This window comes from Convolutriloba macropyga, chromosome 6 (genome assembly GCF_964194025.1).
Source record: "Convolutriloba macropyga chromosome 6, txConMacr16.3, whole genome shotgun sequence".
NCBI lineage: Eukaryota > Metazoa > Xenacoelomorpha > Acoela > Convolutidae > Convolutriloba > Convolutriloba macropyga.
Window position 1 is genome coordinate 38,012,308 of NC_134473.1, and position 14,890 is coordinate 38,027,197.

The window sequence follows — 14,890 nt, forward strand, 5'->3', positions numbered from 1 at the left end:
ATAAAGAGAAGTGAAAGTTATTTTCCTATAAATTTGAGAATTATGAACTTTTTATTAAGTTTTTCAATCTGCTGATCAATAAAACTTGTAATTCTCAAATTCATTTCCTTTTGTTTTAAATTAGACGAGGTTAGTTTGCACGATCTGCTCTGACAACATAAGGATTAAAAGATTAAGTTTTAAAAAGATTTCAATCTTCAGTTTTCAGTGATAAAATTGGTTGGGTTGCTGTTTTTTTCCGAAAAACGGTTTTTTACGCCTATGTGGTTTTTTGCATGCTCAAATGATTAGTTCTGATGAAATAAAAAGAATTGTTTGCAAAAAAACTCTGGAATTTAGAAAAGAATACATTTTTCAGCATTTAATTTTTTAACTGCTAATTTAATTTCTGCTATTTTTAGTGCTCTAAACTTACTGAAATTTTCTGTTTTTGAAGCAAAACGGTTCAATACGTTGAAAGGAAACAATGATTCTTGTTATAGTTTTCGTTTGGCAGAAAACAGGTAGACCGAAAAAAAAGTTATAATCAAACTTTTTAGAACATTATTGAATTTTCCAAAATTTTTTGTGAATTTAATGGGAATTTCCTTTAACCTAAACAATTTTAGTTCAAATTTAACAGTCTGTTAAATTACAATGCAATCTGTCACCGCCGAGCAATTTTTTCTGTTCGATTTTGCTTTCGAGATTTAAAAAAGTTGCTCGTTATAATGCATAATAAAAAAAAAGAAAAATTGACTGAAGAAAAAAAGCCAGCAAAGCAAATTTATTCCCCCATATTTGAAAAAATGGTGCAACAGTAACACCAGTGCGTGTTTCTGCGTTTGAAATTATTTACTGTTTGTTCCTGAAGATCCCTATTTAACATCAACAATCATGTTACTAATATTTCTGATCAAAATAGAGAAACACTTATATTAATTTTTTTTTTCAATACATCTAATATGAATTAATACAAATCTTTGTTATCAAACTTTGATTCGGAATCAAAGTTTTTGCTCATTAAGGGTTCAAATAAGTGAGTTTTTTGTTGAAGAATTCTTCACTCTTCTCAATCGCACTCTATAACATCAGTCCTGTTCTCCTTAAGTTTCAGAATTCTTCTCGTTTCAATCTTCTATGAACTTTTGAAATTTATTTATGTTCTCCCCGCTCATTGGGTGAGACAACATTTACAAAAACGAAGGTCCCCTCTCATTGGGTGACGCTTCTCAAAAGACTCCTTTCTTCTTGGAGATCACAAATTTTGCCAAATAGAATTTGTCCAAAAATATTGCAAAAATTGGGGTTACGGGACTCGTACAAGCAACATTGTAGCTGATCCTCGTACAATCACAACGGAAACCGACTGAGCCAATCTATCAAAAGCGATAGCATGTCCTTGCGACTGATATTTCCTGCTGTCAGCTAACAGGGCTATGCGATTTAACGCTTTCTTGAGAGTGACTGACAGACCACCCAATGACTCAACAGCAAGGGGAACAAACAAAATTCCTTGCTCAGAGCAATCATTTTCGTGTTGTGCATACTTTCGCTCTTCAGCTGCTTCAATCGCGTAACCAGACTTCTCTGCCGCATGATTTATAATGTTTGGTTGCAGTGGAGAAGTTACGGTGACGTCTAGAGCAGCTGGACGACCTGATTTCCATGAAGGCAGAAATATGTCGCCAGGGCGAGAACCGTTTCCTGCAATAAGGTTCCGTTTTTCTATGACTGGGGACAAGTTAGCTGCTGAGCAAGCTGATGCAAAACGGTCACGAATCCTGTCATGCCGAGAAATTGCATCCCCTCTTCCAGGACAGATGACGGCGTGGTCACCAAAAATGTCAAGGGTCCCAGACCTGCAGTAAGGGCACTTTCTTTCATCTTCATAAACTGCAATACCTAGTCTGTATTTGACACTAATTTGAAATTCACTGGGACACATATGGAAACCTAAGGCAGGAACTGGAGGTGCCGCAAGCCATGCGCCGGAATGAGGCAAACAGAGTGATTGCAGTCTTGCCTTCTCCCTGTTTGACGACTGATTGCTTAGCAGCTCTGAAAACTTTTCAGTATCTACAGCTTCTTGCATTTTCTTCTGTGTGTAGGAATTCAAGTTGAAAGGTTCAGGGCTTGCATAGAGTTCCTTAAAAACTCTACTGTCTGACGCGCGCTGGTTTGTTATTTTCTGAACCAAGTCATCAGATGCTATCACTGAGCCCACATATGCGGCTCTGTACTGCTCTTGCGATTGTCGCACTCCGAGGCCTGAAATGTTTATTGGCAAGGTTGACTGCATCCACGCATTGTCAGAGGTGACAGCACCTATTATTTGATCTAACGCATCCCGTTGGCTGGAATCAAAAACTTTTAAAACATCGATCAGATGTCTTGTCGGCGTGTTAGTGCGTAGAGAGTAGACTAACTTTGGTGTCCCTAGGCAATAACGAAGTATGCCGAGAGCACATTGAGGATCATCCAGATAACTCAAATTTTCCAAGAGCGACACAAGCTTCTGAACACGTTTCTGCAGGCAAGAAGAAACAAATACTGGTGATCCGACTGCGGCAACCAGTACTTCAAAACTATTGCCCATATTTCTTGTAACTTCTCGATCAACTGAAGGTAGATCTACGATTGACCAGAGTTCGCACTTGTCTTTCCTCAAATACAGACCCCTTTTTGGACCTTCATTAGCTAAGGTATCGAGCGTAGTTCGGATTTGATCTTCTGAACCTGCAACAAAACCATCGTCCAAATACCAAGTGTGCTGGGTAAGATTTGGAACCGGGTCTCTTATTTTTTCTATAACAGGCCATAACGTCAACGAAAAGAGAAGTGGACCCAAGGGATCTCCTTGCTGAACACCCGATTCACTTTGAAGACTGGCGTTATTGTACAGTAGTGGCACATGCTGAGAGTAGCAAAAATATGTGAAGGCTGCGATACCTGGTATGAAATCGCATGCTGCTTGCAATAAGTGTGAACGCTTAACCGAATTGAAGGCATTTCGGAAATCAATCTGAAGCACTCCTTCATTAGATTCAGCGTTGAGGATCTTTTCGTAGGTGATTTTTGCAGAGTTGATAATTGCTTCCGCACCTCCGCTGACTCCAACCCCTAGCTGAATGGAATCGAACAACTCAATTGCTTCTGATTTTGCTTCTTTCACCAAACATTTAGCAATCAGGCGCCTCAGGATTTCACTGACAGCTATTGGGCGTACTCCTCCTTTCTTTTTGGATAGAGCGGTGAGCGATGCGCTGCAGAGGGTTTTTGAAACAAATGAAGGAAAATTACCCCTGCTTGCTGTACAAACCTTGTTATTGCTTTAAGGGCGGATTCAGAGTGGTCTGGAGCAGTACACTCTACTGCGTGCAATAGATGCTCTGGATACATCTTGGAAGGACCAGCTGCAGTGTACTTGCTGAAAGTTTTCAATTGTTCAAAAACTATGTTATCACTAAAATCGGAAGTTCCGTGTTTTCAGAACCGTCAAAAATCTTCGTACCAATCCTCGAAAACTCCAGGAATGTGGGAAAACTAAATTAAGAAACTTGATTGGAAATTATTGATTTATTAAATAAGAATTTAACAAACAATTTAGAATAATGCCAAATTATGCAGGAGTCTAGCACACAAAATGGTTTTGTTGTAGGAAGGTGCTATAAATTTCGGCCTCATGATGCATCTCATTTATGACCTGTAAAATTTTACCAAATAGGAATTCAAGCGGTCTTCCTCTTGAACGGATTCAACATAATCGGATAGATTCCATCAAGATAGCCATCCGATCCTGACTGTGGATGCCTAAATGGTTTATGAATCTTACTCAAACATCAAATTTATGGTCTAAAAACTTTCAGCGCATAAGCATGTGGATGAAGTGACATTTAAACTATAAAGTCACTGTTTTACATTCAAAACAGGAAGCTCGTGAATTGATACAAGTTATTTTTCCCTTTTTAATCAGGATTATTCAATTAATCGATTCTCCCAGTCATGCATACTCTCAAGTCTGCTCCTTAAATAAACATCCCCGTGTTTTTATTTGCATTTACGTGTTTACTTGTTTACACAAATTCCATTGTTTTCCTTTTAAACTCAAGTGAAATCATTAAATCAATACTAAGTGATGTAAAAAAGCCACTCAAATTGCGACTGAAAATGAACAGCTAATTGAGTTTGAAAAAGGTTGCCCTGTTAATATAAGAGAATGAGAGAAAAAGGGGGGAAACCACCCCCACGTAGGCGAGGGCTACAAAGGATTCATAAAATTGGGGCTACTTTGGAGGGCTTTTACAATCTGCATAAATTAATAGTTTTAATCGGTCCGAGTTTTTAAGAAGGGCTCTTATAATGTGCATAGAGTACATAGAAGGAAACAGTTGGCTAATTGTGAGGATAAAGTGAATTTTATTAAACATTTTGAATTTAGTCATTGGCAACTTTTTGTATACCTTTAAAATAGTCATATAACCTTTTGGAAGCTATCAATATATGTAACTATATCTAAATCTAGAAAAAAAATTGTAGTTCAACTGCAAGAGTCAACTGCAGGAGTCCCTCGTCAACTGCTGTCGAGAACGGCTGCTTGAAGTGCGCAGTACATTCTACTTCACGTCAAAGATCAGTAGAAAAATCAATCTCTTATCTTTGAAAAAATACTACTCACAAAAACTTTTGCTCGCATCAGAATTCTGGATACTGTTTTAAGGAATTTTAATTGTCCTTGCCTACAGCCGTACGTGGAGGATTTTCCAATTTCAATCGCAACGCCAGAGTTATAGCGATTTGAAGTCCTTAACACTGGCGGACGACCAGATCCGGTTTAACAAATTAGAGAATGAAGGTTGTTGATCAGGTTTTTCAAATTTTGTTAATCCAAATATTTCAAATTTCCAAATTTTCGTAATCAAATTTGCTCTAATAATCTTCAGTCATTTGAGTCCCTGTAAGAAGAGTTTCAAGGCCGATGCAAAAGTTCAGAAAAAGTTTCTGATGCGCTTTCTGTGACACCCTTTTTAGTTCATCATGATTTACGTTATGTTGCTATAGATAAAGAGTTGAAATTGCACGTAAAGTCTTGCAAAGTTCTTGCAAGCCAATCACCAAGCTTACAAGAATCTTGCAAACATCTGGGTACCCTAATGCATTTATGGCATGCTTGCAAGATGCTTACAGGTTTAACAATTCAGTGACCAAAATTCTCTGTTTTTTAATTCGTTTTTGTAATGGAAGAATATGCTGTCAGAGGGATCTTAAACATTCCACCTCAATTTTTCAGCTAACCTTAATTTAGAACGTTTCAGACTTGACTATCAACTGCATTATTATCAAACAGTCAATTCGGTTGCATAAAACTGATTGGACCCTTTTTTCTTAAAAAAAAAATTTGCTTTCATCTTTGGCAAAATCGAAATTCAGATACAGCAGCATATCTTTGTTTACGTGCAAATGAAAACTGTCTTACCCCTCAATTTTCTACAGCCATGTTCAATAGATAGATATTATAATATAAGATATATATCTAATATAAAAACTCCATTAGTAGTCATTTATGCCATGTTAGTGCTAAAATTGTTTTAAGTAATGAATCTAATGCGATATTCACCCAAAGTTTAATTCAGTGGGAGTTTCCTCAAATATCACTCTCCTCTTCATTATAAAATAGTTCTAACGAACCACACATGTGCCATTTAAGCTCAATTAGCTAGAGCTAGCAAAACTTAATTAAACTTTTGTTCCATAAATGTATACATAGTCACAAAGATAAAAGAAGCCGATTTGAAAAGATCAAGCAATGATACAACACAATATCCAAGTTTCAATTTCACTCAATTACTTTCGAGCGCAGCAGATATTATACGATGGTCTTTTGTTTCCCTTTTCCCAGACGGAAAGACTAATCGAAGAGATATTAATTTTTATATCGCTTTCAACAAAAACAACTTGAACATTCTCAAAACTAACAAACACACTCAAAGCAGTTTTTATTAGATAACCTCTCGCTCTTATCATGAAAAAAGAATTGCAATAACCAAGTCCTACTGTCTGTGTTTAAGATGTTTATGATTTTTAACTTTGTTTTGTAAACAATCAGACTGGCATACATTGACCAATTGTCTGTAATAAGTGGATAGAAGTCTCCTTAAAACTCAGTAATTTACGCACCATTAATGCATTGTTAATGTGCCGGTTAAAAGATAAAAAGATTATAATCGTTAATCATTTACGAGCTTAAAAGCACCGGAACTTGTGATATCAAAATTAATGTATTTTTAATGAACTTTGTTATTGATACACGTTTTTATCGAGTTTAAGCGATATTTGTTCTAAGCTCAAGTATGTATGTTTGCAAGTTTAATTTGAGCATTTTGTTTGTGACGAAAATATGGGCGTTTCTGTGAGTGATAGTGCCTTGATCATAATCAATTATAATTTCTGATATCGCCAATGAAATTGTATCTTCCTTAATTCATCAAAATTTTAAATTTTTAATAATTGAGCTATTCAGCAATTAAAATTCGCGCAATTAAAACTTAAATATTTTTGGTAAGGTTTTTATTTTCACTTTGCTGCTGGCGAAAACTTCAAATATTAAGTTTCAAAATTCTTCAATACTTTTTCGTAAACAAAAAGGAAGCCAGAAAAAACTATCCTAGTTATCATAACTTTGTTCTGTTTTTTTTTCACGTTCTGCTCATATTTTTTTCCGCGCATTAAAAAGTTAATTGGCAATTTTTTAAAATATGTATTTAAATTCATTGTTTTTTGTTTGCGTCGCGAAGTATCTGAAATGTCGTCTTGCTTGCTGATTTTAGACAATTATAAAGACAATGTTATGTAATGTCAATGCATTGATCAGCAGTTATATCACGCATTTCAGACAAAATTGAACAAAAATTGATACTGTTCACAAAATGTATAAAGTAATTAGTTGCATTGATCACGCGTTCAATTTTTGTTCATCTTATTTTATAAATACAGCAAAACAACGCTGCTTAATTTCCCGTTTTTTGTTTGTTTCAATTTTGCTGTGCTACCAGGCAAAAATCTATACAACTTGGAAAGCTCTCGAATGCCTTCTAAATTTTGCAATTATTCCATTGATAATCTTTTTAATTAATAGATGCTCCCGGATTATTTTTTAACTATAAGGGCGAATAAATTCCCGGTGTTTTTTGTTCAATTTGATTACAAGATTTCACATGTAAATTGAGGAGAACAAAAAGCAGGAAAAATGAAATTTGTTTGAGGTGGGGTGAGGTGTGTTTGTTTTTTGTTTATTTTAACAGTGAGCCTTATGAGGGAGGGACTCGCATTTTTTAAACAAAATATGTGGATATTTTGAGCGTAGCTATATATAAAACTCATAACTTAAGTAACTAATCATAATTTTAAGTAAGTAATGCTTGTGTATATGCAAGGATAGATGGCTATATGATGCCATTATTTTCCATATTTTGTTCCGCCCTTCTTGTTGAATTTGCACTTGCTCAGCTGAATTGTGGAATTTCACCCCCGCCCTCCTTCCCCCATCTTAGTTGTGTGTATGATGGATTGTGATGGAAAGAGGCAGGCAGGACATTTCGGGGCGTTTCCCCCTGTCCAAATCAATACTCCTCGCAGCCCTCACCGACGCCCCCTGCCCACCAACACAGCCACTTTCACACAGCACATACTCACACTCACACATGTATGATCAGAGCATAGAACGCAAGCAGGAACTAAATGTAAGAAGGACCCGCCCTCAATTTCCTTCAAATTCCGCCAACCCGCACACCTAGTTGTGGGGCAATAACACCGCCCACGCCTAATTTTACCACCAAATCCATTTGGGTTGAAATACCCGCGGATTGTTGGCGACAAGTTGTAAATAAATTAATTGAACTCCTGATAAAAAGGAAACACCGGAAACTTGTAACAAAACTTGAATACTGTTCAAAAAATCTATATAGTCTAAATTGCAGGTTCGGTTTTGGCCTTTTCATTTAAAAAATGAAAAAATTAAATTGAGCTGATATCTACAGTACCCCACTGATAATATATGACGAAATACGACGGCTAACTTGCCATGGAGGCTCGGCATTGTGCGTTTGCACTTAATAATCCAGCCACTGTCGTCTGCATCATTTAACTCAAAGTTTTAAAACAAATGATACTGAAGCTGTAATTGATTAACTGAAGAAGATAAAGGAAAGTTTCAATTGCTTAACATTATTTAAAAATCCAATAATAACTTCTCACACTAATCCAAATATAGAATGCCACCCAAGTGGATTAAGCCACCTGATTTTATTGATGTGATTCTGACAATGAAACTAATAAATATTCGCAACTAAGCGAAAATTAGCGATCACGACTAACTCAATATATAATCACAAGTTGTTAGGTTCTGTAAAAAGAGTGCCCGTTTGCAAAAAGAAATTTTAATTATTTTTTGAATAACATTTCACCAAAGTAGCATTTTAATTAAAGTAAAGATTCAGTGAAAAATTATATCGAAAAAAGTAGAGTCTTCATTTGTTTGACTTGCAAAAACAGAATCAAGTCAGAATCATCAAAAATAAGAAGAGCTTAACAATGTGTATTTGGACAAACATAACATGGAAATAGGAGTAGGAAAAAGATTTGACAGAAATTAATTAATTGAAATTCTTTGAAGCTAAAGATTTTAGCAATTAGGCACAGTTCTTGAAATAGAAACTCAAGTTGCTAGTTTTCAAAATTCACAACAAAATTTTACTGTATTAGCCACTTCCAAAAAGAGCAGAAACTTGAACATGTGCTGTTTTTATCTTTTTTAAAAATTTTATTTAAAAAACACAATATTTGTTAGAATTAAACAAAATAAAAAAGACTGAAAATTTTTTATCACTTTTGAAATTGAAGCTAAAATCATAAACACCAAAACTTAGCCCTAAATTTTTGGAAAAATGACAAAAAGTCAACATCGATGATGACAAATCCGTAGAAAAGTTCCATTATTTATTCTGTGATTGTTTGGCGTCAAGTCATCAACGTAACGTATGTCGATCTGCAAAAAAAGTATTGAACAACGAAGTAACTTTCTAGTGAGTAGTCTTACCCCCACTTGAATCACAATAATTCAAGCTCATCTGTTTTCTTGAATTATTTTCATTGAATGAAAAAAAAAATTGTCAAGAAACACTTGCAGTCTATAGAATACATTTTATCCTGAGGTGGTCAGACCAGAAAAATTTTGTAAAATTTCTCAAAATAATAAAACTTAGGAACATAGTTCTGTAGGAAATGGGGAATCCTAACTTATTATCTAACTTATTATACGCCTTCCCCTTTAAAACATTAGGTATATATTTTTTACTGTAATGGAAGCACATCGAGAAATCAACTGTAGTTAAGACAATAAACAAAGCTTATGAAGCTAAAACGTGGTTACATACAAATCATGACTTCTAAATTTCCGATTTCATTTTGAAAGCTTTGAATTTTCCTTATATGATTATACTTGATATAATGACCTCTAATTACTGCTGTCCTACATATCTCCCCCTCCTGAGTGTCGGAGACCCAAAAACAGCAAGAATAGAATACCCACCAAAATTCGCGAAATACCTGATATATCGTGGAATACCCAACAAAATTCACAAAATACCAATAATATCGTAGAATATCCTTCAAAATAAAACCCAGATTGTCCCATAGGTTGCCCACATTGTCCAATAACTCGTCCACATCGCCCAATAAATCGTCCACATCGCCCAGTAGGTTGTCCACGACGCCCAATTGTAAAATAAGCTAAGAACACCTAAAATAACCAAAATTGTCAAAAATAATAAAACATAAGCAAAAAAAGGTAAGCAAATAAAGAAATAAAACAAATAAAGTGTTTTAATATCAATAACTGGTTACTAAAAAGCAAAATATGCACAATCGGGCCCATTTTTAGTCATGTAAGAGGACAAAACAATAGCGAAAATAGTTAAAATCGGCCAAAATTTGGGGAAATTTTGTTCTTTTCAGTAAGAAACTTGCCAATACGAAAATTTAACTTTTGTAAATAATCGCAGCTATGATTTTTGACAATTCAATGTGGAGTCTAGGGGACAAAAGTGTAATTACTAACCTAAAAAAATATAATTGGGGAGAATAATGTTGCAAACTGAATCTGCAAATTTAAAATAAAAGCTGCAATTATTTTAACAAAAAGGCGAAGTTGTTCAATCACTGCTCAATTTATCAGAATCTATGCGCACATGCTTGACATTTAGAGTGCTTTTGCAAGTTGAACAGAGGCATGAGCCTTTTGGATGTGCTCTTAAGCCAACACAATCTAAATGAAACCATTCAATGAGGCAATTTTTGTCACAACATTTGAGCATTGCTCGATTGATTTGCTAATTGCAAAGACAAAAGCGCTCTTGTAAAGTTGATTGTGTTTCAACATTGTTGTTAATTTGGCTCTCTTTTGTAGAAATATTTGATTTATTGCTCTTTTTAACGGCTAAAGGTAGCTAGCATGGTTTTAACCTTTGTATACTAACTGTTTGAATCAAACCATTCACTTTTATATGGGCTGTGTTCATTTCATAATTGAAAGAGACTACTTCATTTGGACCTGACTATGGAGCTTCTAATGGTTTTTTCACACGCTTGTGGCGTAGCCAAACATGAGAGCATTTAGAAAGTTCTTTTGGAATAAAGACATTGTCTTTGGAACATGATTTTGTTTTCCTCTCCGAAGTTAAAACTAAAACGTCTAAATGACTTTGTAGCTGGCGAAAATACTCAAAAGACAGTTTTTCTTTTTGACTGTTGAGTTTTGAGTTTGGGATTAGAACATCAAGACCAGTGATGGCTTATAGCGCAGAAATTCCATTTTCATCAGGTTTATTTCGAATTCCAAACAGAACAATAGGCAAGGCTCTGAGCCAATCGGTTTTAGCCGAATTTAAAGCCTCTTTAAGTGTTTCATGAAATCGTTCTATCAGACTTTTTGATTGAGGATGATAAGCAGTTGCTCTTAGCCGACAAAAGCCAATAGTTTTTGCTAAGCGTTCGAAGAGTTCACTTTCGAACTGAGAACCTCTGTCTGTTGTTAAGTACAAAGGCACGCCAAATCTATAGAACTACGAATTTAGGAAGGCATCACTTATAACATCAGTTGTAGTTGATGATACAGGTTGTGCTTCCACCCATTTTATCATTCTGTCTGTAAGTGTTACAAGATACCTATGAGGAGAATCTGGAACTGCAGAAAGTGGTCTCACTATATATAAATGTATATGGCTGAACCTGGTAATACCGTCATTAAACTGACAAGTCCTAGGCTTTATATGCCTTGAGATCTTGTTTTGTCATTGTAAACATTCTTTGCACCAAAATTTGATATTTTGACCAGCTTTAGGCCATGTAAATCTGGCTAGTATCATCCTTTTCGTAACTTTTCAATCAGGATGACATAAGTCATGGAACTGGTTGAAAATAGGAAAGCGACAATCCGGAGTTAAAATAGGTCATGAAACAACAGATCTATCACAGAGAAGTTTTTCTTTGCCAATATCAACTTCTTGTACCTGGTTCAAGTATTCATTAATCATCTTCTGATTGTCTTTTCGCTAATTCTGGCAAATCAAAAACGTCGATGTAGACGCTGGATAAATTTTGGGATTGCTCTTTAGTGTCAACTGATGGAGGACAAAATAAACAGTGGGCAACAATATTTTCCCAACCGGACAAATGGTGAATTTCATCTATATATTCAGCTAAAAAAAACTGTCCGGCTTGTCGAGGACTGTGGTTATTGGACGCGCTATTTCGACGAAAAGTGCAAGCTATAGGTTTGTGGTCTGTGAAGACAACGGTTTTTCTGCCTTCTATGAGATAACGAAATTTAACAGTGGCAGCATAAATTGCAAGCAATTCTTTGTCGAATGTGCTATAATTGCGTTCTGCTTGACTTAAGCGTCTAGATAAAAATGCTAGTGGTCAATTTGTCTGAACTAGGTACCTCATGAAGAGCTGCACCAATGGCTGTTTTTGAAGCATCAGTTGTTAATGACAAGGTAGTATCTGGTGATAAATGGTGAAGAAGTACACATTTGCTCAAGGCCTCTTTAAGTTTACTGAAAGATTTTGAATGCTGGTGAAACCAATCATCAGTGGGCTCAATGGTATTCAAAAGCAAATTGCTTTTGTTTCTTCTTTTTCTCTTTATTGGTTGACTTTCATTGAGAAGTTGCTGTAGAGGCTCAATAATTTGTGCATATTGTGTAATAAGCTTCCTGTAAAATAAAAACATTCCCATTATTCTTCGGAGCTCTTTGTGGTTTTTTGGTACTTCTAAACCAATCAGACATTCAATCTTTGAAGCAAATGGTTGAATTCTTTCAGGTGAAATTTCAAATCCTAAGAAATTGACAGTTGCGTGAAGCCATTTGCACTTGGTTAGGTTTACACGCAAGACATATTCATTTAATCTTGTCAACAGGAGATCAAGTGTTTCAAGATGCGACTGAATATCAAAGGATGCTACCAATACGTCGTCCGAGTACACAAACACATCTTTTATATTCTGAACGAATCTTCGTGAATGAATCTTTGAAATGTTTTTAGGCATTTTTGAGACCAAATGGCATTCTGATGAATTCGAACAACCCAAAACGTGTAGTTACGGCTGTCTTTTCTATGTCATCCGAGTGAATCGGTATCTGATGGTATGCTTTGACCAAGTCAAGTTTGCTGAAAATTGTTCTGCCATTAAGTTCAACCATTGAAAGTTGAGGCATTGGATAATTGTCTCTGACAGTTATGTGATTTAGAGATCTATAGTCACCGCAGGGTCTCCAATCGCCAATTTCTTTCTTCGGAACCATATGCAAGGGTGAGGAGTAAGGAACTTGGATGGTCGTACTATACCAAACCGTTGCATTTCATCAAAGGCATTTTTGGCAATTTTTAGTTTTTCTGGTGTCAACTGTCTTGGTTTAGAGAAAACAGGTTTCCCGGATGTTTCAATTCTGTGGACTGTTTAAGGTTTTGCCTCGTCAGCAAAATTAACGTCACCAAAAACATCAGAACAATTGTCCATAATCGCTCTTAGTCTATCATTTTTAATTGAAAAAAATTCATTTTTAACAACCTGGACTGATAAGTGGCTGTTGTCATCTGATGTTAAAGATTGTCTCTCAGAAAGACCTGTTAAGTTGTCAATTAAGGTGAGGTTATCACAATTAACTGTTATTTTGAATTCATACAGAAAGTCAAAGCCGAGAAAATTGTCTTTGACATCTGCTACAAAGAATGTGAAAAGAAATGTTCATCGCAAAGAGGGAATTAAAATTGATAATGACATTCTGCCAAAAATCTTAATTGCATCTCCACTGACTGTTCTAAGTTTTGTTACAGTAGGAGTAACGAAGTTTGTTTTAATAAAACTTGGCATAAATATTGAAGTCATTGAACCAGTGTCTGCTATGAAATCAATAGAACTGACTTTTAATTTCGCGGCTATGCAAAAGCAAAGATTTCCCCCCGAGGTTGCCGCACACAAAATAGGGGTTACTAGTTTGAATGATTTGCTGGAGAAATTGGTCGAGACGTTGGCTCGATGTTTTTGAGCTTTTGTCCTGGCCACTGACACCAAGGTTTACATGATTTTGTTTTTTCAGCAAAAAAGAGATGATAACGACAAGTTTTTGGCCTTTGACCTGCTGTGAAAGGTCTATGTGTATTCTCAATTGATCTGTTAGACTTTGAGTTGTTAATAGGTTGGTTGTTTTTTGTTGAATGCTGATTGTACAACGATCTTGTTGGCATCTGTTGTGCTGAGGCTGCGAATACGTTTGGAGTAGGTGTGGCAACTATGGTGTTTGAGTAGCTGTAAGTGGTATCAGCTAATTTGGCCAATTGTTCAACTGGAAGTTCTAGGTGTGCTGATTGTGCCTTTTTAACAGAGACTGGCATTGCTTGCATTAACCTGTGCTTTTTGACATCGTCATGTAAGGTCAAGTTGCATTCGGCAAGCTTTCGTTGAATTCTCTTTAAGCACAATGAAGTTTTTTGTCCGTCCAATGGAATCATTCCCAGGGCTTCTTCAATCATTTCTTGTTTTGACTTCAGGAATATGCCGCAGATATGATCTTTAATGTCACGATAATTGTCTATGCCCATTGGAAGATTGATTGCAACGTCTTCGGGAATTGCAGCAAGTATGTGATGAAATTTTGTTTCATCATTTGTTATTCCGGCAAGGACAAATTGAGATTCCATTTGACGGAACCATACTCCAGGATTTGACCTGTAGAAAACAGGAGGTTTCATAGAAACTCTTCTAACGTAGCCACCTGAAGCTAGATGTTGTTGAGCGAGCAATATATTTGGATCAATTGCTCCTGCTAGAGTCTGGGATCCTGATGGAAATTGTCCCCTATACCTGTACCTACCGAACCTCCAGCGTCACCCGAACCTGTACCTATACCTGTACCCGCCATACCAATACCTGTTATTAGCATACCCGAACCTGTACCTACCAAACCCTGACTATTACCTACCAAACCCTGACCTGTACCTACCGAACCCAAACCCTCCGTACCGAAACCCCCCCAAACCTGTACCTACCGGGCTATCCCTCGAACCATACGTCGCCCTAAAACCGGTAATGCGAAAAAAAACGGGGCCCCGGAAAGGAAACAAATTTAAGAAGTCGAGCAAAGGTAAAGTTCGACTCGAATTTTTTTGTAATAAATTGATTAAGTTTGATTTTGATTATCGTGAGGGAAAAATAGGTAGTTAGCTTCCGTATTAGGCGTATGTTAATAGTTAAGGGTCACCATTGTAGGAGTTGGGGAATCCTAACTTATTATCTAAATACGCCTTCCCCTTTAAAACATTAGGTATATTTTTTACTGTATTGGAAGCATAT

The 14,890-nt window shown here is 36.1% G+C and overlaps 1 protein-coding gene across 1 annotated transcript; it reads right to left on the bottom strand.

Moving 5' to 3' along the window:
• Positions 1-1,288: 1,288 nt before the first annotated feature.
• LOC142341309 (uncharacterized) lies at positions 1,289-14,070 on the bottom strand. The gene is made up of 2 exons (XM_075392232.1): positions 13,677-14,070; positions 1,289-3,291 (listed from the first exon to the last, which is right to left on the bottom strand). The coding sequence occupies exons 1-2, from the start codon at positions 14,068-14,070 to the stop codon at positions 1,289-1,291; spliced, it is 2,397 nt and encodes a 798-aa protein (XP_075248347.1).
• Positions 14,071-14,890: the final 820 nt, after the last annotated feature.